At 37.6% G+C, this 20,662-nt stretch overlaps 1 protein-coding gene across 1 annotated transcript; it reads right to left on the reverse strand.

The window, feature by feature from the left end:
* Positions 1 to 831: 831 nt before the first annotated feature.
* Positions 832 to 19,968, reverse strand: COQ2 (coenzyme Q2, polyprenyltransferase). Its single transcript, XM_036906374.2, has 7 exons — positions 19,659 to 19,968; positions 14,079 to 14,245; positions 7,975 to 8,096; positions 6,606 to 6,691; positions 4,488 to 4,621; positions 2,355 to 2,543; positions 832 to 1,521 (listed from the first exon to the last, which is right to left on the reverse strand). The coding sequence occupies exons 1-7, from the start codon at positions 19,951 to 19,953 to the stop codon at positions 1,357 to 1,359; spliced, it is 1,158 nt and encodes a 385-aa protein (XP_036762269.1). The 5' UTR covers positions 19,954 to 19,968; the 3' UTR covers positions 832 to 1,356.
* Between the last annotated feature and the right edge of the window lie 694 nt (positions 19,969 to 20,662).

Genomic DNA, 20,662 nt, shown 5'->3' on the forward strand with positions numbered 1-20,662 from the left:
TTCTGTGTCAGCTGCATCATTATTATGTAGTTTAGTGTTTACTGCTGTCCACAACTCACATACACAAATGAATGCCTCCCTACACTCCACTGTCCATGACAGCCACTTAAGTCAAGTAAAATATATTTTAGGTTGATAGTGATTAGTTCTAAAGAGAAAAAAGAAACAGTAAAGAGAATGGAGATAGAAGTGTTGGTTGTATTTGCATATGAAATTTTAGAAACCATGGCTAGAGAGAGAGCCTCTTTGAGATGGTAATAGTTAGGAAAAGACTTTCAGTGAAAGACTAAGACATAATTTAAGGAGAATGTTGCAGACAAAGGGAAGTGTACATACAAAGGTCTTAGGGCAGGAGTCTGCCCAGACTGCTGAGAAGCAGTGAGGAGGCCAGTGAGGCTGGAGAGGACAGTCATAGACAAGGCCAGGTCACAGACAGTCCAGCAGGTGGTAGGACTTTTAGTTTTTTTAGTGAGTGACCTGGGAAGATCCTGGATGATTCTGAGCAGAAGAATGACATCACCTTGCATAGGTTTTAAGAAAATCACTAGCTGCTGTGTTGAGACATTCAGAAGTAGGCAAGGGAAGAAACAGTATACTTAACCAGTATGTCACTCCCCTATAAATTACAATTTATACATTTATAATTTATACTATCCTATAAATTATAATTTATGCCACTATCCTATATATTACAATTAGATAAGAACAAAATAAACAAATTAAAATGGTCCCTACTACTGGCCTGCCCACCCATTCTAGTCACTGTGGCTACAGAGAGACTGGATCTCCCACATAAATGTCAGGGTTGGTAAAAAAGGCAGTATGTATGAATACAGTAGGTAAAAATTTTTATTTACTCTTTTAAATTCTCCTAAAATATAAAAAACAGAATGGTTTCCTGAATTACAGCTTTTGGCAATGAGGAAAGGTCACAGTGAATAACAATAAACCTCAAATTTCTGCAGCTGCTTTCACTTTTCCCTAAAAAGAAAGTCCAGTTTCCTAAAGACATTAATTTAGATGAGATACATACCAGGTTTCCTCTAAAGTGCCCAAACTCATACAATTTCCATACCTGGAGCTGAGAATTGTAACAAACAGAAGAATACATTCATGCAAATGCTCAGTCATCTCAAATCCTGAAGAGTCCCTAGTTTCCTGGGATAGGGGAAGAATTTTACTAGTAAATAACTGAACTAAAACCCTGGCAAATATGCTTTAAGTCTTCACCTTTTGGTTCTTAATTCTTTAACATATTGTGAGACTGCTTATTCAAATCTAATTATGTGGTAACAAGACCTGAGAGTTTTCTGTAAAAGTTTGTCTTTAAAAAAATTCGTACATAAAACTCATTGGCTAATTTTCTGTTTTACTATCTATATTTTTCTTTACTTCATCTGTCTTTTTTTCTTTCCATAAATTCCCAAGGACAATCCCTAAAAAAACTATTAGTCCTAATGTTCGGTTGGAGGTAAATTTATTCCAACAATCCTCAGGTCTGTGGATGTCTAGAGTGTAAATCTGTAAGAGAAGAACACAATGCTGCATTTAGTACTTACTTAGTATGGACTTCTTGGAACCATAAACACATCAATACAGGGAAGGTGACAGGACTTTGTTAAAGAATTTTAAACAATGGGAAGCCCTTAATGTACCCCAAACTGTTTCCCAATGTAGAAATCTACCATCTCTCTCACTGGCTTCATCTAAGCTATGTCCAAAAAACTTCCATGAACACTTTGCAACCTACGCTATTTTAAGTTCTATTTAGAAAGCTCTTTCTCACACTAATATCTGCTTTCTACAGCTCTTATCTCCAGTCATCTCAAATGAGCTTTATTCTTTGCAGCAATGATTCTCAACATGAGAACAAGTCACATTCAGGCAGGCCAACTCTCGATTGTGTGGGGCTGTTTAGTGCGATGAAAGATACATAATATATCTGGCCCTCACCCACGAAATGCTTGTAGTGACCCCCCTGATACTGGTTATACTGATAATCAAAAATACCCCCATACATGTGTAAGCATTGTATCAATCAGGTTGCTTTCAGAGTAATGCAACTCATCCTACAACTTTCAGACACTGCTGAAATTTTTCCAGAAATGAATCATAGTAATTTCAGAAAAATCTGATGGAAATCTAGGTTTAGGTTTAGATTATTTCTCTAAAATAATATAGCAAGCTTTTTTATATGAGAAGTTGGGACAGGGGAGAGGGTGGTTCAAGGAAGCTCAAGCCAAGCAGTTGTTTTCTTTTATTAAGTACCTTGCTTAGTAAACACAGAGGTCATTTTGTTTAAAGTCATTTTTATAATTTACACCAAGGGAAAATGAGGGAAAAAAAGATCAAACCTGGTGAGTCAGATGGGCTGCTATGGCAGCCAGAGCAGCGTAGTAGGGTATGGTCTGATCGCTGTTCACCCCCACCAGGCTCAGGGACCCCAGCATTGCCACACTGAAGCCACTGAGCCACTGCTTAGTATTTTCATGGAACCGCAGTGCCGTGGACTTAAGACCAATCAGAGCATCATCTCTCTTGTCCTAACAAAAGAAAGTAATAAGAAATTGTCTGGTTTTCATTAACATACCACACAATTCATTTGAAGTGTACAATTCAGTGGTTTTAGTATATTCACAAGGTTGTGCAACCATTACCACTATCTAATTTCAGAAGAAATTGTCTTTTAAAGACTATTTAGTTATAAACATAAAGATAAACCATAAGCTTTGAAAGGTAACAGTTAAGTTGGAAACAAAAGTTGATCAGTAATGAATGTGTGGGTCAGATCAGTTAAATGTTACTGATAAAGTTATCTTCCATCTCTATTTCTACATGTCATTGTGTTTCTTATAACCCCATTATGACTTCTAAATACTTTTATATAGTAAAATTCAATTCTAATTCTTCACATAGTCCCTCCTTACCTCAGAGTTCTCAAGTCTTAATAATTTCCTGTGCATTTTTTATTTCAATCTTGCTAAAATCATGTATGTAGAAAAAATGCTCACTTGCCACCTAACCATTTCCATTCACATTTCACTTCTGGCTCAATTTATTCCTTACCTCTCCCATCAAATCCTTTCTGTTCAAGTAGAGCTGAGTTTTGCTAATACCCTCATGTCCAGCTGACTGGTCTCCTTCAGCAATTCTATTTGTATTTCTATATAGTGTTGTAATTATGATCTTGTGATAACAGAGGCTGCAAGCTAAACTCTGCATCTACTTGCAGGCAGAGAGCTATCTGATTGGCTATCTTCTGGAGTCCCAAATCCAGATAACAATGGATTTGGGGTTAGTGTATATTTTTACTTTCATACCCCAAGCACCATCACAGTGTAAAACTATCTTTAATTATGTGGATCACAGAAGTGTCTATGAGAATGTGTTTTACTGAAGAGCTAACCTAACTGGAGTACAGTTATCCTGACCACTGGTTCCAGACCTTACAGCAAAAAGTATAGACATCTCTTCTCAACTGTCAGTCGGGTTTCATGTCAGGAAATCAGGCTGATTACAGATCTGGCAAACTTTTTCATGATAATACAGATCTAGTGGGGAATGGGGTTAGTGAAAGAAAGCAGGATGAAATCCAGATGAGATATTTGAAATAAGTTTCATTAAATCATGACATATTACTTAAGTACAGTCACATTGCAAAAAATTGAGAAAAATAACCTTTATTCAAAGTTTATAAACTTAAAAGGAAATTTAAGAACACAAACCAAGAAAAGTCGAAGTTTTTATTAAGCTTATAAAAAAGGCAGTATCAAAAGCTATTAAAATGTTTATGTCCTTTAACTAAATAACACCACTCCTAAAAATTTAACCCCCACATTCAAAAGATATTAGTAATTAGGACAATATTATTTATAATTGCAGAAACTCAAAACAACTTAAAAGGCCAAAGTGGACAACCTATTAACCTAAAAAATGTGGCATATTAACTCAATGGGCTATGATGCAGTCTTAAAGTTGATAATGACAAAAATAGGTAAAAGGGGAAGATGTTTACTACCTATGCTAGGTAACGGCTGCCTCTTACAACCACTTGAGGCATCCAAAAAGGGCAGGACAGGAGCAGTTAAAAGCTCCCGAACCTCGGCTCTGCCTTCCACTGACTGTGTGACACAAGTCACTGGTCCATGTTTCATCTGTAAAGTGAGGATAATAAAAGTACCTTCCTCACAGGTGGTTATGAGGTTAAATTAGGATTTGTAAGGTATTTAAGACAGTGCTATCATATGTAATAAATTTGATTCAAATGCTTGTAAGTAAGATAAATTTAAATTTCATTTTATTTTAAATAAAATAAAATAAATGAGTTGATCTCTTTGGTAAACATATATATACATGAAATAAAAATATTTATTGGCACTGTGGAAGTGTTAATGTTTTCTTTTTAGGAAAAAATACTTTCCCTTTAATTTGGTTCTTAAAAAACACTAACTAAGCCAAAGTTAACAAAATAGGTATAATTTCTTTACCTGATGGGCATAGATAGTATCATATATTAGAGTCCACATAATTCCAGAAAAATAGAGAGGCAGGCAAACAGATGGATCACAGGAGCCCTTGATAGCAGACCATCCAAGTAATGCTCCCCAGTTAAAAGTGAACCCTACAATCAGTGCAACAGAAAGAGAGGACAAGTCTAAATGAACCTGAGAATCCCAAGGGGAAGGCGAGGGCATGAGCAGTATTCAGGGCTTCAGTGTACTGGGCCCTGCGTATGCTGTTTTCTAACATGTTTGTTCCTTACGTCCTCTCAACTCTCTGTGGTAGTTATTAGCTACCTTTTACAAAAAAGGAAACAGGTCCAGAGAGGAGAATTAAAAATTAAAATAACACAGCTAATAAAAAGATTAATATCTCCCTGATAAATAGTTTTCATGGGAACATTTATCCTCCTTACTGTGGTTTCTGGCACAGCCAATAAACAGTACATGCTGGGGTCTGAACTTGGACCTCTCTGAGTCAAAATCTTTCCATTTTCACTCTGCTTCCTGACTAAAAGATACAGAAACAAGCGTACAGACAGGAACACTTATTTATTCTACAGGCCCATCATCTATGAGGACTGTAAACAAACATCTACACGCTGACAGTTCCTAAGTCTCTATGTGCCAACATGATCACTTCCCTAAGCTTCAGACCAGGCAGCGGACATCTCTACCTGCAAGTTCCTCAGGCACCTCAAACTCAATGGGTCCCAAATGTGTTGTCCTAGAAGCTGTTTTTCTCCTCCCATACTGTCAATTTCCACTCAGAATCCCTTCTCCTCACCTGGTTAAATGCCCCTCCTCTGTGGTCCCAGAGCACTCTCACATACCAGTACACTGTACTACAACGACCTGCTTATCTGTTGTCTTCTTCTCTAGCTCCTTCAGGCCGGGGAATGTGTTTTAGTCATTTTTATTTTCCTACTACCTGGTGTGATCACTGGCACAAAATAAAAGTTGGGGGTTCAACGAATATTTGAAGTAAATATACCAGCTTTTTTAATAATATCTTACACAAAGGAAATGCTTACTCTCCTCTTACCAAAAGATTCCCAGGTTAGTTGAGAATATAATGTCCTATTTTCTTTTTTAAATAATGAAAAGAAATACAACATTGAATGACAGGATCTTAGAAGAAGGTAAACATGCCACCACAACTTTCCCACAAGACAGGCACGCATCAGTTTCTTGGAGTGTCTTTAGCTCTTCTTTTATTTACTGAAAAAATAGCTCAAAGAACTAGCATAGTTCTAGGAATATTCTGTTTTATTCTGGGACTAGAGGAGAAAAGCCTAGCAATAGTTATTTTTGCAATAGATTTTGACTTCCCTGCCTACCTTTCTCTTTTTACCAACAAACATCTATTGAATGCCTGTAAAGCACCCAATGCTGCTTGTTAGATGCCAGCCATCCACATGTAAAGCAAGCTTGACCTTTTAGGCATTTCCCTAAATTTATCAATGGGGAGACAGAGGAGGCTCTCAGTGTCTTCTTGTTGGCGTGATAAGTGGCCCATCAGAGTGCTGTGGGAGCCCAGTAGAGAGCAGGCTAACTCTTTCCTGAGAGGTCTAAGGAGGGCTTCAGGTAAAGGGGAGCTAAGTCCTCACACACTAACCCTGTTCTACCTGAGAGTGCTTTCTACTTCAGGCCCCAAAGTCTCAGGGCATCTAGATCAGCTGCCTAAAGAGAAGGGAGGGTCAAGGCGGCTCATTTTTTTCCCTCCTGACATACCTAGGCTTTTAAAAGATCATTTCTGAAAACATTAACAGTGATAATAAATATGTAAGATTTCTTAGCTATTAAGAATGGCTAATTGCCATTTTTAAAAATATGCAAACCTATTCCTGGTTTGGAAAATTTCATGACTGACATAACATTTCATCTCTGCCACATATTGTATGTTACTGTCAATATATAATATTGATATTATATATAAAAGTATTATACATGACATTATATATAAAATTATATAATATATAGTATATATAAAAGTACATATGATATGACATTACATGTATTTTATATAAACACATATGATATTATAATAAAAGTACAGTTTGAGGGTATTGAAGGAAATACTTAAAAGAGTTATTTCAAGCTCACCTAAGGCCAATTGAGGCCAGTACGTAACTCTCTTCATTAGAGGGTAGGTAATGACAAGAAATAGGGATGCTGCTCCCAGAGCTATACTGAAATCAAGAAAAAACATTAAAAAGATTAATATCACCATTTCTTAGAAAATGCTAAAAAAGACAATAGTAATATTAATTGCAAAACCATTTATCTTAAATTACATTATTTGTTATATAAAATTATCTTCCTGGACTTGATTTCCAGACTTTGATTAGGATATAGGTCAATTAGAAAATATTTTAAATGTCACAAAACAACCAAACAAAATAACAATAGCTACCACACAGTACTTTTATGTATCAGGCATTAACTGCCCTATATATGTTAACTCATTATAATCTTCACCAGGACCTTAAAAGGCAGATAGTTTTATTCTACTTGTTTTTTGCAGATAAGGAAACTAAAGGTCAAAGAGATTAAGGAATTTGTCAGTTACCATACAGTACAGCCAGTCAGTACCAGGACCAGGAATCAAAACTAAGGCAGTGTGGCTCCAGAGTCCGACTTCTTACCCATCATATGCTACTACCACATTAAATTCTGATTTCAAACATTAAGATGGCTAGTAAACTGAGAGGTCTTAACAGAGAATGAGTCAAGAGACCCTCGTTTATGAATGATGGGGTGTTACTGCTCTACATGTCATAAAGCACCTATAAGGAATGATAACATTAAGATATTCTCAGGTACCTCAAAGCTCACCAACCACCACCCCTCAGGAATAATCTGCCTAAGTGTTTTCATGTGACTGATACTATCAGGGCAAGATATGCAATTAAGTTGAGACTCTACAAAGTAATGCTTCTTTGCTGACCTCCTTTTTTTCATTGAAGCACTTCGTAAGCAGCCATCTGATGCAGAGAAGTTTTGTCTCTGTTTAAGAGATACAGGGGTGAGTCCTTCCACTTATTCTTCTGTCACTGATTAGGAACATTACTCTGGGAAAGACTTGGTTCCTCTTTATGCAAAATGAATTTTATCACTTCTGCTTCTACCTATTTCAGATATACTGTTAAGATAAATAAAATTTTATGTATGGGTATATATACACACGTGCATGCACCTAAAAAGCCTATGAAAGTGCCTTGTGTCCCTTAGAGGACACATGTAGTGGAACATGTAGTGTTCAGTAAGAACTAAAAGTGGTTCAGAATAAATTATAGGCTGATCTCATGATTTCTCTGGCTTCTAAATTTTACAATATGCAAACTTACAGATGCTTGATAGGTAGCCAGTAAACAACTTTGTAATTAAAGTATTTCAATTTTATTGTATTCCTACTTCCTCCATTTCAAAGGAGAGATTTTATACATGATTATGAAAAACACATTTACTATACCTGTAGTAATTCAGACACAGAAGAATACCCAGTGCCAAGGTCAGTTGTCCCCCAAGAAAAACAAAGGACTGAAAAATTGAAATGTCTCCAGCAGCTATTGGGCGACTTGCTGTTCTTGTTACCTTAACACATAAAAACGGAAAACCTTAGCCTCATGTAATGGCTCAATCATTTATTTAAACATTTAATCAAAAGACTGGCCCATGGTAGGTACTAAGGCAAAAATATGAATAAAAAGTGAAATCAACATCAGAAGTACTGCCAAGAAGCAAAATTTCATATTTAAAACAGCTTTGAAAAGAACTGAAAATTCCCACTACTTATTTCCCTTTCTTTCTATTTCCCATCCCCATCTACAAATAAAACAAAGCAACTTCTTAATCTAGCTATTTAGCTACTTAGTAAGTATATGTTCGATTTCCACAGAGAAAAGAAAGGCAATAGTAATGAGACTCCTCAAGGAAGAGGAAAATGCAGAGGATGGTAGATAAACTAGTACCAGAGAAATGTCCTGTGTATGAAGAGCACTGCAATTAGAAATCATATGTGAAGGAAGAAAGAAGACAGATAATCTGGGTCGGAAAGTGGGAGTGCTTTTGCCATGCTATTTAGGGAAGGGTCTTTAAACTTATCCTAGTTGCACCCAAATACATAGGGCAAACTCACTATAACAATATTAACAGACAGAGCAATTATGTGGACAAATGACATGTATTAATTGTTCTTTTCCTTCCAAGAGATCATGAAATGTGATTATTCTAAACTTAATCACAAATAAAGAGCATAACCAAAATTTTCAACTTTGTTAGAAGTTCAGAACTCAGGATCTAGGGCCAGACAGCCCAGCATTTGAATCCAATTCCATTACCTATTTGCTGTGTGAATTTTAGTAGACTATTTAACCTCTCTTACTCACCTGTTAAAGGAAAAACAGAAATGGGGAGAAGATGGAAAGGTAACAATAGCACTCACCTCATAGAGTAAATACAGTGTTTGAAGCATATAAATATGCAGTGTTAACTATTAATAATATATCATATTTTTGTATTATTTATATCAAAGGTTAGCAATTGATGCCCTAAAGGCCAAATCCAGCCTACTTCCTGTTTTTGTATAGCTCATGATCTAAGAATAGTTTTTACTTTTCAGACAAATCTTAAAAAGAGTAATGTACTGTGACATATGAAAATAATGTGAAATGCAAATTTCAGTGTCCATAAATAAAACTTTACTAAAACAGAGACACACCCATTTGTGTACATATTGTATATGGATACTTTCACACTCCAAAAGAGTCAAGTAGTTACAACAAAGACAGTATGGCCCACAAAGCCTAAAATATTTACTATCTAGTCTTTTACAGAAAAAATTGCTGACCCAATTTATAGCATGCTTCACTGTGCAATAAAAGTTTGTCAAAAATTGTGACAACTCATCTTGGTTACAGTGCCGGAAGTGGATCTTTTATCCTTGCTTTGGTCCCTTTAGTTTCCGTTGGAAATAAATTTATGTTCTTATATTTGTTTCAGGATATTATGATTATTCCAGCTACTATCTGAGTTCCTACAATGTGCCACTGTTCTAAGAGATACATATATATGCATCATATCCCTGAATCCTCATGACAAACCTGTCTTTTGGCCACTCTCAAGTTCTCATCATTTCTGTTTTAGGACACTGAGGCAGAGAGGCTCAGTGACTTTTCAAGGTCACAGATGTTAGCACAGTCAATCTAGTCCCACCAACCACACTAAAAAAATCCATAAGATTACACTGCCCCTCTCGTACAGTGATGATTACCTAGCTAAATTTATCTGAAAATAATATAAGAACTGAAAATAAATAAGAACTCCATCAAAAGACTAAAAACAATGTAACATTATGTTAAAACATACTCTATGTGGTTTTAATAAAGAAGCTCACAGGTTACAAAACCAAATCATTAATACCTGTGCATTGAGATTATTTCAATGTTTATGGGCCTAATGTTTATCACATGACTATTTACTATATACAACATCAACAAAACACAACCCATATCCTAATAGTGATTCACTTATCATTTAATGTATTAGCAATTTACTTCTCATCTAATGTATTAAGCAAAACTCTGAGCCATGAACACATGCAGTCTTTAAGAAACTGTGAGGTACGCATTCATTTGGCAAGTGTTTAAACTTTCTTTAAAATGCAAAACTCTATTATGTTTCTTTATACTAATAATGAACTATCAGAAAAAGAAATTAAGAAAACCATTTACAATGATAATCTCATCAAAAAGAATAAAATACCAAGGAATAAATCTAACCAAGGAGATGAAAGATCTCTATACTGAAAACTACAAGATATTGATGAAAGAAATGGAAGAAGACACAAATAATAAATGGAAAGATATTCCATGCTCATGAATTGAAAGAATTAAATGCTAATATGTTCATACTCCCAAAGCAATACACAGATTCAATGTAATTTCTATCAAAATTCCCATGGTATTTTTCACAGAAATATCTTAATCACAGAATCCTAATATTTGTATGGAACCACAAAAGACCCCCAAATAACGAAAGCAATCTTGAGAAAGAAGAACAAAACTGGAGGTATCACACTCCCTGATTTCAAACTATATAAAAGCTATAGTAATCAAAACAGTATGATATTGGCATAAAAACTGACACAGATCAATGGAACAGAACAGACAGCACAGAAATAAACCCCCATGTATATGGTCAGTTAAGTTACAACAAAGAAGCCGATATACCACGGGGAAAGGGCAGCCTCATCAATAAATGGTGGTGGGGAAATTGGGCAGCCACATGCAAAAGATGAAACTGGACCACTATCTTACACCATACACAAAAATTAATTAAAAGTGGAATATAGACTTGAATATAAGACCTAAAACCATAAAATTCCTATTAGAAAACACAGGCAGTAAGCTCCTTGATACAGGTCATGGCAATGGTTTTTTTTCAATCTGACACCAAAACCAAAAGCAACAGAAGCAAAAATAAATAAGTGGGACTACATCAAACTAAAAAGCTTCTGTATAGCAAAGGAAAATTGATCAACAAAATGAAAATGCAACCTATTGTATGAGAGAATATATTTGCAAATGATATATCTGATAAGGGGCTAATATCTAAAACACAAAAAGAACTCATACAACTCATTAGCAAAAAAACAAACAATCCAATTAAAAAATGTAAATATCTGAATAGATATTTTTCCAAAGATATACAGATGACCAACAGACATGAAAAGATGCTCAACATGACTAATCATCAGGGAAATGCAAATCAAAACCACAATGAGGTATTACCTTATACCTGTCAGAATGGCTATTATCAAAAAGACAAAAAAGAAGAGTACTGGCAAGGATGTGGAGAAAAGTGAACCCTCCTACACTGTTGATGGGAATGTAAATTGGTGCAGCCACTGTGGAATATGGTATAAAGGTTCCTCAAAAGATTAAAAACAGAACTACCATAAGATCCAGGTATTCTACTTCTGGGTATTTATCCAAAAAAACGAACATACTAATTTGAGAACACATATGCAACTACCACCATGTTCACTGCGGCACTAATTATAATAGCCAAGATATGGAAACAATCTGTGTCCATTGATAGATGAGTGATAAATTGTAGTACACACACACACACACACACACACACACACACACACACACACACACACGGGAATATTATTCAGCCATTAAAAGAAAGAAATGAAATCTTGTCATTTGAGGAAACATGGATGGTCCCAGGGGGCACTATGTTAAGTGAAATAAGTCAGACAGAAAAAGATAAATAACACATGATCTCTCTTATATGTAGGATCTAAAAACAAACAAAAGAACAACCAAAACTCATAGGTACAGGGAATAGATTAGCAGTTGTAAGGGGTTGTGGGGAGAAGGGGGTAGAAGAAATGGGTGAACCGGATTTTTTTTTTAAATAAAGTGAATAGATTAAAAAAAGAAATTAGATTTTTTAAAAGGAGAGGGGTGGGGGATGGTTGAAATAGGTGAAGGGAGAAAAATGAATGAGAATGCTTGATATCTTTATCTGGTTGGTAGTTACATGAATGTATACAATGTCAAAATGCATCGAGCTATACACTAATATTTGTGTATTTTATTATATGTACCTCAATATAATAAAAAAATAAAAAGTTGCACATAACATTTTAAAATTCATATGAGTACAACCATTTCAGTAGTTTTAAAACACTAAGTGCTTTGTTGTATGTCAATACAGAACATGGACTCCTCTGATCAGAGAGAAGTGTCAGGTGGGATATATAAGATATTTATTTACTTTTTTTGGGGGAGAAAAAAATCACTGAAGAGGGGATGAAAATGGTCATATTTTGTTAATTAAAAAAGAAAAAATTCATTGGTTGGATATACTATTTTTTAATTAACCTTTTTATTTTGAGATAATTGTAGATTCACATGCAGTTTTAAAAAAAAGCTATGTATTTTAAGAAATATAGAGATCCCATGTATCCTTTATCCAGTCTCCCCCAAGGGTAACACCCTTCAAAACTTCTCAGGACAATAAAATATCACAACCAGGATTTTGACATTAGCTGCTCTAAACAAGTTCAAGAATTATTTTGAAGTGTTATATGCCAGAGACTCATTCATATGGTTATGCAGAATGAAAAACTGAGAAGGATATTGTGAAACCCCAAATCAAGAGAGTATGCGTCTGATGGCATGCATCAAGGTACCCCAACTGGGTCAGCAGGACACAGAGATGCTTTTGACATGCAGCTCCCGCCTCCCTGCCACTATCCTATTCTCCAGCCACACACAAGACACACAGTTGCAGTTGTTAAGTGTAATATACTTTATCTCACAGCCATGTCTCTACAACAGCTGTTCTCTCTGCCTAAGATGACCTTTGCCCTGCAGCCCACCTTTTTTTCCCCATCTGTTCCATCACAGTTCAAAGGTCACATGTAGAACTCCCAGAAAATTCTCTCTGGCTTCCTCCTTTTGGCTGAAGTAGACAGTCTTCAGTGTTCCCTTGAGGACACCATTCTCATGACAGTGCTGTTGTATTATAACCCCTAACTGTGAGGTCAGGAATGCTGTCCTTCTTTCTTCATGCAATCCTAGAACCTGTCACTGTGTTTCACATACAAGTATTCAATGAATTTTTTTAAATTAAAAATATATTAATGTGATACAGTTCTATAAACTAAAAATCATTACAGGTATGCCTTCCTTAAAGAAAATTCAAACTTACATGAACGGCAAACTAGGGATGATTATTTACTTTATAAATTCACCATGGGTCAGCTTTAAATTGAAAATCTGCTTGATTATTACTCAAGCATTTAATGCTCTTGTACTTGTTATAACACAGCTGCTAGGATAAAAGGTAAGTGAGATGGACTCTTCCCTTGAGAAAATAACAGTCTATTGAGGAAGAATGAAACACTTATACACATGCGTAAGAATATGCATAGGAAATAATCCAGAGGAACATGCACCAAACTTTTAAATGAAGTTTTCACTGGGTGTTTGAGGGAGGAGATAAGGAAGACTTGTAATTTTATCCCTCTATTTCTATTTCTATCTTTCTATTTCTGTGTTGCCTGAATTTTTCAGAACAAATATGTATTGTTTTTCTTAAGAGAAAAAAGAACATTATGTTTTTTAAAGAAATAATTATGCAAATGCTAACAGGGACTGCCTTGACTCTTTAAATTAAGATTTGACTTGTATAAGAATAGTTACACAAAGCTCCCATCTATATAGCTCCAACATGGATCTCAAAGGGAAGGATGACGGCTCTTTTGGACACCCTAAGGTTCAGGTCAGATTTTTTTCACCTTCTCTCCTAATATCTTTACCCTGGCCTTCTACATTCTAACTCATTTTGTAAAACTGAAGTATACACCTTGTGCCCATGGCCGCTCTTATGTAGAGAATGGAAGTACACTAGACTTGCAATATCAGCTGTTCAACTGATACCAGCATTTCTTACCCTGGGTTTCAGGGTAAGAAGGACACCAATATAACACAGTTAACCATCATATTACTCTGAAGAACTGAGAGAAGCCTATGTTGCTTTCCAGAAAGAAAATACCTTTTTATCATAGTTCCGGTCCCACATGTCATTAATAGTACAGCCTGCTCCACGCATCAGAACAGCTCCAGTGCCAAAGAGGGATAACATGTACCAATCTGGAAAACAACCTGGTTCAGCTGCTAAACCAATGCTCCAAGTACATGGCAGATATAGCAGCCAGGTTCCTAAGCAAAAATAAAAGACAAAAAGGTTAAAATTCAAGTGAGTTAAGTGCCTTCATTTGTTTACATACTCTATCCCAAAGAAGTAAAGAACACAAAGTCAAACACACATGACAAACTGGGAAAATAAATCTGCAACTCATATTAAAAAGGACTCCTCTTCCTAATGTGTAGGGTTCCTAGAAACTGAAAAGAGATCAATAAGCCAAGTGAAAAGTGAACAAAAAACATAACAGAAGTTCATAGAAAAAGAAATGCAAATGGCTCTTATACATATTAAAAGATAACCCAACTTTGAGAAACACACATTAAAATTACATTGAGATAAACTTTTTTCACCTATCAGATCAGTAAAACCCAAAGTCTGACAATACACCCTGGGGTGTCAGATACTCTGGTGCATTTCTGATGAGGTAATAAATTGGCTGGACCCTTATGGAGGACAACCTAAAAATATTTTACTGTGCGTGTGTGTATGCATGTAAATATAAGCACACACACACATACATATAAAGCAAATGCATATAGTTGAATGTTAGTATGTTCACAGACCATGTCAGGAAAGATACAACAGAAACTGATAGTAGCTGCCGCTCAAGAGGAGAACAGGAGTGGAAGGCTTAGTTTTCACTCTCCACCCTTGCACCTTAATTTTTATCATATACATGAATTACCTGCTCAAAAAAGTTATTAAGACTTTCTTTACTGTTGTTAACACAATACAATAAAATGGCATTGGGGGAGAGAGGTTATTAACTTGCTTTTTTAAAGTATTCTGCAGCCATATGCACAAATGGAATTAGTTCTTGGCACTTAGCCCAAATACTAAATGAAATTAAGCTAAAACCAAATAGATTGTATGGATAGGTGACTTCACATATGAACTTTAGTAGATATTCTCCTTTCAAAAAAGAGTCTCTTAAATATTTGGAAATGGTGTCTATTAGAAATATTCTGAACTTTCCTTCTTTATTTCCTTCCTTATTTAGTGATATAAGAGAAAAAGAGTATGTGGCTAAAGAAAGATCAGATCCTGTACAAAAATGGGCAAATGATAAAGTCCCTATAGTCACCTTAAGTTTAAGCTTTATTCATTTGCTAGTATTTATAAAGCACACCTTGTGTCAGGGCTGTACTAGGAACTGGGAAAACAATGGGACTAACAGAGAGCTGGTTTCTGCCTTCACACAGTTGATAAATCAAAAGAAACAAGCACAGTTAAAGAAACAATAACAACAAAATAGATTAATTAAAAACCAGGCAAGTGCAGGTCCCACAGAGGCATAAAATAGTGACAGCTGAGTTAATGGGAGAGGGAGTGGGGAGGAATCAGGGAAACTTTTTCAGAAGGGGCTTAAACTAACAGCATAAAAGGCAAGAAAAGGTTGAAAACAAGGTATTGCGAGTTCAGACTCCAATTCAGGTTGTCCTGGACATAGTCCTATTCAGTGTGTCCCACCTAAAACAATAACAATAATAGCTAACATTAACTGAATTTTTGTGAAGTGCCAGGCAGGGTTCTAAGTACTTTATATGCATAAACTCATTTACTCCTCAACAACATCCTTATAAAGTAGGCAATATTATTATTCCTACTTACATCTGAGGAAACAGATATACCAAGAGGTAGAGTAAAACATAACTACTTGCTTCTCCCTGGATCCACCCACCAGTATAGCTCTGAGGCACCAGTAACTGATTGTGGATAAAGTGAAGGTTCCTGTGACCAGGATTCTCACCTGGCCCTGGCTGGCTAGCTCACTACACATGTATGGGCAATACGTCGTTATGGACTCTATATAAAGAGCCCTACTCAGTGCTCTAGGTGACATGGTAGCACAGCTGCAAGGTTACAGGAGAGCAGAGCAGAGGCTGGAGTGGTGGCAGCGCCTAGGACAGAGACTGAGATGGCTGCGGGGGTAGAGAGGCCCAGAGGCAGAGACTGGCTTGCTACATGCAGACTCTCTCTGAGAGGACGGGGTTCTAGTGAATGACCTGACACCATGGGAATAAAGTTAGGTATAACCCTTTCACCCTAAGAACGTTCTACTGTCATTTCTTTGGTCGCATTGAATCCATAGTGAACTTGTATGGAGCTGAAACCCATTGGCAAGACACTGATCCTATCCTGCTAGAAACGAAAGAACACCACTTCATAGGCATTATTTTCCTGGAGCAATTAGAAGTAAATTTAAAAGAATTCTGGAAAGAAAGATGTGTAATCCCCTATAGCATTTTGTGTAAGGAGCAAAATTTCCTTGGCCATTGAGTTTATGTTATAGGTACCGCATTCACTTATTGATGGAATCTGTAGGGCAACCCTTATAGATGAGGAGCGGTCCTGTAGTGCAGGTAAAATTCAGATTGTTGGTGAAAGGGATGCAAACTCAACAGTCCAAGCAGGTTTATTACTATACCTGAGAGGGACCTTTCTGTTCTGGCCAGCAGAACAAAGAAAAGAAGGGTCTCTAACAGGTCAAGAGGCTTTTTATGGCCAGGGTTTTTGGTGGGCTCTTTGAGGGTAGGGGTCAGGAAAAAGGTGGGTTTGTGGCTTGCTGACGTGTCCTCTGGAGAATGCTTGTAAAATGACACTTAGGTCTCTCTGAGATGGTGGGTGGGCTTATTCAAAAGGTGGTACTCAAGTCCGGATTCCATCAATTGGTTCCATGTCTGCCTAGTAAGGAGAGTGCTGCTAGATACTAAATTCCATGCCTTGACTCCAAAGTTCTACATTAAGCTTTAAGTCTTCCCCATCTATAAATGAAAGGAAAGAACATCTACCTCTTAGAATTGTTATGACACTAGTAATGATGAAAACAAAAATAGTAACAAATATATATAGCACTTAATATGTGCAAAGTGCTGTCATATAACACTTTTTGCTCTCACAACAAACCTATGAGATAGGCACTATTTTTATTATACATTTGATATAGAAATTGAGGCACAGAGAAAGCAATTTTCCCAAGGTCACAAAGACAAGTGGCACAGCTAGAATTCAAGCCCAGGCAAGTCTGGCTCCATTCTACGTCCTAAGGCCACTGCTACCACTTTGTATACCTCAATCTCTACAGACACTTAAGTTCTTACTGTTCTTTTGCCCTCCTGGTTCTCAGCAACATTTTCTCCTGTCTTCCTTATGACACTTTCATTACGCTCTCTTCTGTGAAGAAAGATGCAGAGTTGGCAAGGTGAGCCTGTGTAAACTGAGTCTAAGATTCAATCACTAATTATGCATTATCTTAAAAACAACAGAATCACCCACAAATGACCTAAAACAGAAATTACACCACCAATTTAGTGGAAAGAGTGCCACCTGCTGGAGTTCCCCAAAATAATGAAGTTTCACTCATTTGAAAGAAGTTGTAATTCAATTTGAAAAATAACGAAACTCACTTTATGAAGATAACAAGATCCAACTTCAACAAAGCAAAACAGTGAACATAAAATTATCCCCACAAAATAACAACTTAAAGAAATATCAAACTAAAAATTCTACTACTGTCAATTTATTGTTACTGGCATACAGTAGGGCCTGAAAAAAGGTTTGTTGAATTTTAGCACAGTACTATCAGTAAGTTGTCTGAAAAATCCTGCAATCATCACCCTACTTAGAACCAAAGCATGCACGCTGGTATTATCACATACATAATAACTATGAACCCAATCTCCAATTCCCACTTCTTTAGTAATAACGGTTAACATTTCTTGAGTACTTACTATGTCAGGCACTGTTCTAAGAACTTGATATATATAGTGAAGTCTCACAACAACCTAATAAAGTCAGTATTATTGGTATCTTCATTTCATAGATGAGAAATGAAGGCCCAGAGAGGTATTATAACTTAACTGAAGTCCTTCAAATGGGCAGAGTGGAGAAAAAAACCCCAAAGGTCTGGTTCCAGAGCCTCTTATTATATGGTGGGTTAGGCTAGCCACTAACACAGAAGCCAGAGGTTCTGTGGGAATAATGGCAGTCATTTATTTGTCTTGGATGCCTGTAAACCCACACTGCAGCTCTGTAACACAAGCATCAAGAACAGAATCAGAGTCAGGCTTCAGATGAGAATTGGGCTTGGAAATTTATGCCATTCAACTTCAATGATGGCATGACTGTGCCTGTTACTTAATTTGCTTTTACATTTTAACTATTGATTGTTATAACTCTTAGTGTTCTGATCCCAAATAAGTAATGTATAAACCTAGAATACCAAAAATAAGGACTAATTTGGGGTCTTGGCTGGGCAATGATGGAGTGAGTGTATCTAGGAATTTGAATGTATTTCCAAGCACTGTAATGGCAAATGCTGCCATCTAGAATACCTGGTGTTCAGCCTCCACCTCTTCCTCCCCACTGTCCATCTTCTTCAATCCAGCTCTTATTCAACCTTGTCTCCAAGTATTTCCTACACCCACCTGGTCTTCCAATTCTCCACCCTTGGGTCTTTGCAAAAATATTTCCCCCATCAATCAAGATCTCTTCTAGTCTCTGCAAAATACACCTGCCCTTTGAGATCCAATTTGTTTTTGAAGCTTTTCCCAGCAATGGAGATTCCAGTAATTACTCTTTTTCCAATGGTAGCAATTGCCATCTGTACCATTAATACTTGATCCCATACTTTCCTAGCTCACCCAAATTTGTCTTTTTCAACTAGACTGGGAGTTCCTTGAAAGTAGGGAGTTTCCATAGCTCTTTCTCTCTCTGAAGCTAGGCGGTATGGTAGGAATTCATTCCTTTAATACTAGTGCCAAGCTCTGTTCTAGGCAAGATAGAAAAGTCCCATATATGTGGAGGTTAGATTATATTGGAGGAGTCAATAAACCAATAAAAACATGTTAGTGGTGAGTGCTAAGAAGTGAAAAAGAGGACACAGAGGACACAGGGATAGAGTGAGGTGGTAGGTATTATTTTAAATAGGAAGGTTATGGAAATTCTCCCTTGGGGGCGACTTGTGAGCTGACAAGCAGGCAATTCATACACCTTGTACCTGCCGCATTCAACTTAACTAATCTTTTTGTTACGGGTGGTGCTGGGCAAAGAGAGAGAACTCAGCATCAAATAAGCGCTAGGCTTATCTGGTCTGGTTCTGCCAAAGAATCTTAGTTTCCTCCGTGTCATGATTGTCTTACTTATTTGCTTTGGGAGCCTTACAGAATTGTGGGAAGGATCATGGGAATGAATGTGAAAGTGCAATGTAAATACATGCAAACAGAGTGAAACGAGAATGGAATTTCCTCTCGATTCATTATTTAAACAAGGATTGCGGAAGCAGCGAGCTTCTGCCGTTGTCGGGCGCCCAGGGGTCAGAGGGATGTGAAAGCCGGGGTGGACGCCCAGGGCGGCTGTCCTGAGGGCTGGGCGCCGGGGCTTTCGGCTTCACGCCCGCAGCCCCCCGGATGGCCCGCCCGCACTCACCAATGGGCTTGTCCAACCGCATGAGGCGCAGGAAGGGCTGCACGGGGCGGGGCGCCGAGTTCACTATGGCCGCGGCCGACAGGCTGAGCGGGCGCGCGCACGGCCTCGGCCCGAGAGGAGGCCGCCAGTCCCCCGCGCCGAGGGCGACAGACGCGCGCGCCGCGGTCAGGGCAGGGTAGCGCGAGCCCAGCAGCCGCGCCCGCGTCGCCGCCCGCAGGCTCCGCGCGAGCCCCGCGCCGCTCGCGCCCAGCATGGTACCTCCCGGAGGGCGCAGCTCCGCTCGGCCTGACGTCATTCCTTGGCGCCAGGTCACGGCAGCCCTGTGCAGTGACGTCACCGGGGTGCCCGCCCGCAGGGGCGGTGTGGTCTCAGCTTCGACAGTGATTTTGAAGTAGGGATTATCGTGCTCACATTACCCTGGAAGGGGTCCCCGAGATGTTTAGCGTATAAAAGGGAGTCCTGTTATCTGCTTTCTCTGTAAATGAGAAAGGATAATGTTAACTCATGCGCAAAGTTGTACCAGGAAAAACAAGTCAACCTCGAAAACCTACTGAACCCAAAATAATGATTTGCAGGTAGGTGTTTCCTTTTTAAAACTAAAAGGGCAACCAAGAGACAAATCCAAGAATGTAAATTAAAACTACTTCTAACTAAAGGACATATGTTACACAAAAACTAAATTTTACCGTCAATTCAATGAGAAGCGTATAATTGAGAGACAACCAACGTGTGGGATGCTAGGAGCCTGCAGCTCTTTGATAGTAATGTGTGCCAGACACTGTTACAGCTTACACGTATTATTCCATTTAACCCCTTTAGTCTTCACACCCCTTTCCTTGAAATTGGGTCAGTGATTCTGTGATATCTTGACTCTGCAGTGGTGGTAAGGGGGCAAACCTTGGTAATTCTACAAAACTAGCCCGTAACTTGTTCACCAATGGTAGAGGGATGGTGGCACTGGGAAATTTTGTGATTGTAAAGGAAAAAACACACTTCCTCATATG

The sequence above is a fragment of the Manis pentadactyla genome, chromosome 5 (genome assembly GCF_030020395.1).
Source record: "Manis pentadactyla isolate mManPen7 chromosome 5, mManPen7.hap1, whole genome shotgun sequence".
In the NCBI taxonomy this organism is placed as follows: Eukaryota; Metazoa; Chordata; class Mammalia; order Pholidota; family Manidae; genus Manis; species Manis pentadactyla.

Bases quoted from the DNA above. Each gene is read 5' to 3' on its own strand.
- COQ2 (XM_036906374.2), bottom strand. From the start codon at position 19,953: ATGACGTCAGGCCGAGCGGAGCTGCGCCCTCCGGGAGGTACCATGCTG. The intron at 14,246-19,658 runs GTGAGTGCGGGC...ATTTTTGCTTAG, and splicing joins GCGGTTGGACAAGCCCATTG to GAACCTGGCTGCTATATCTG. The intron at 8,097-14,078 runs GTATTTTCTTTC...TTATGTGTTAAG, and splicing joins ACCGGAACTATGATAAAAAG to GTAACAAGAACAGCAAGTCG.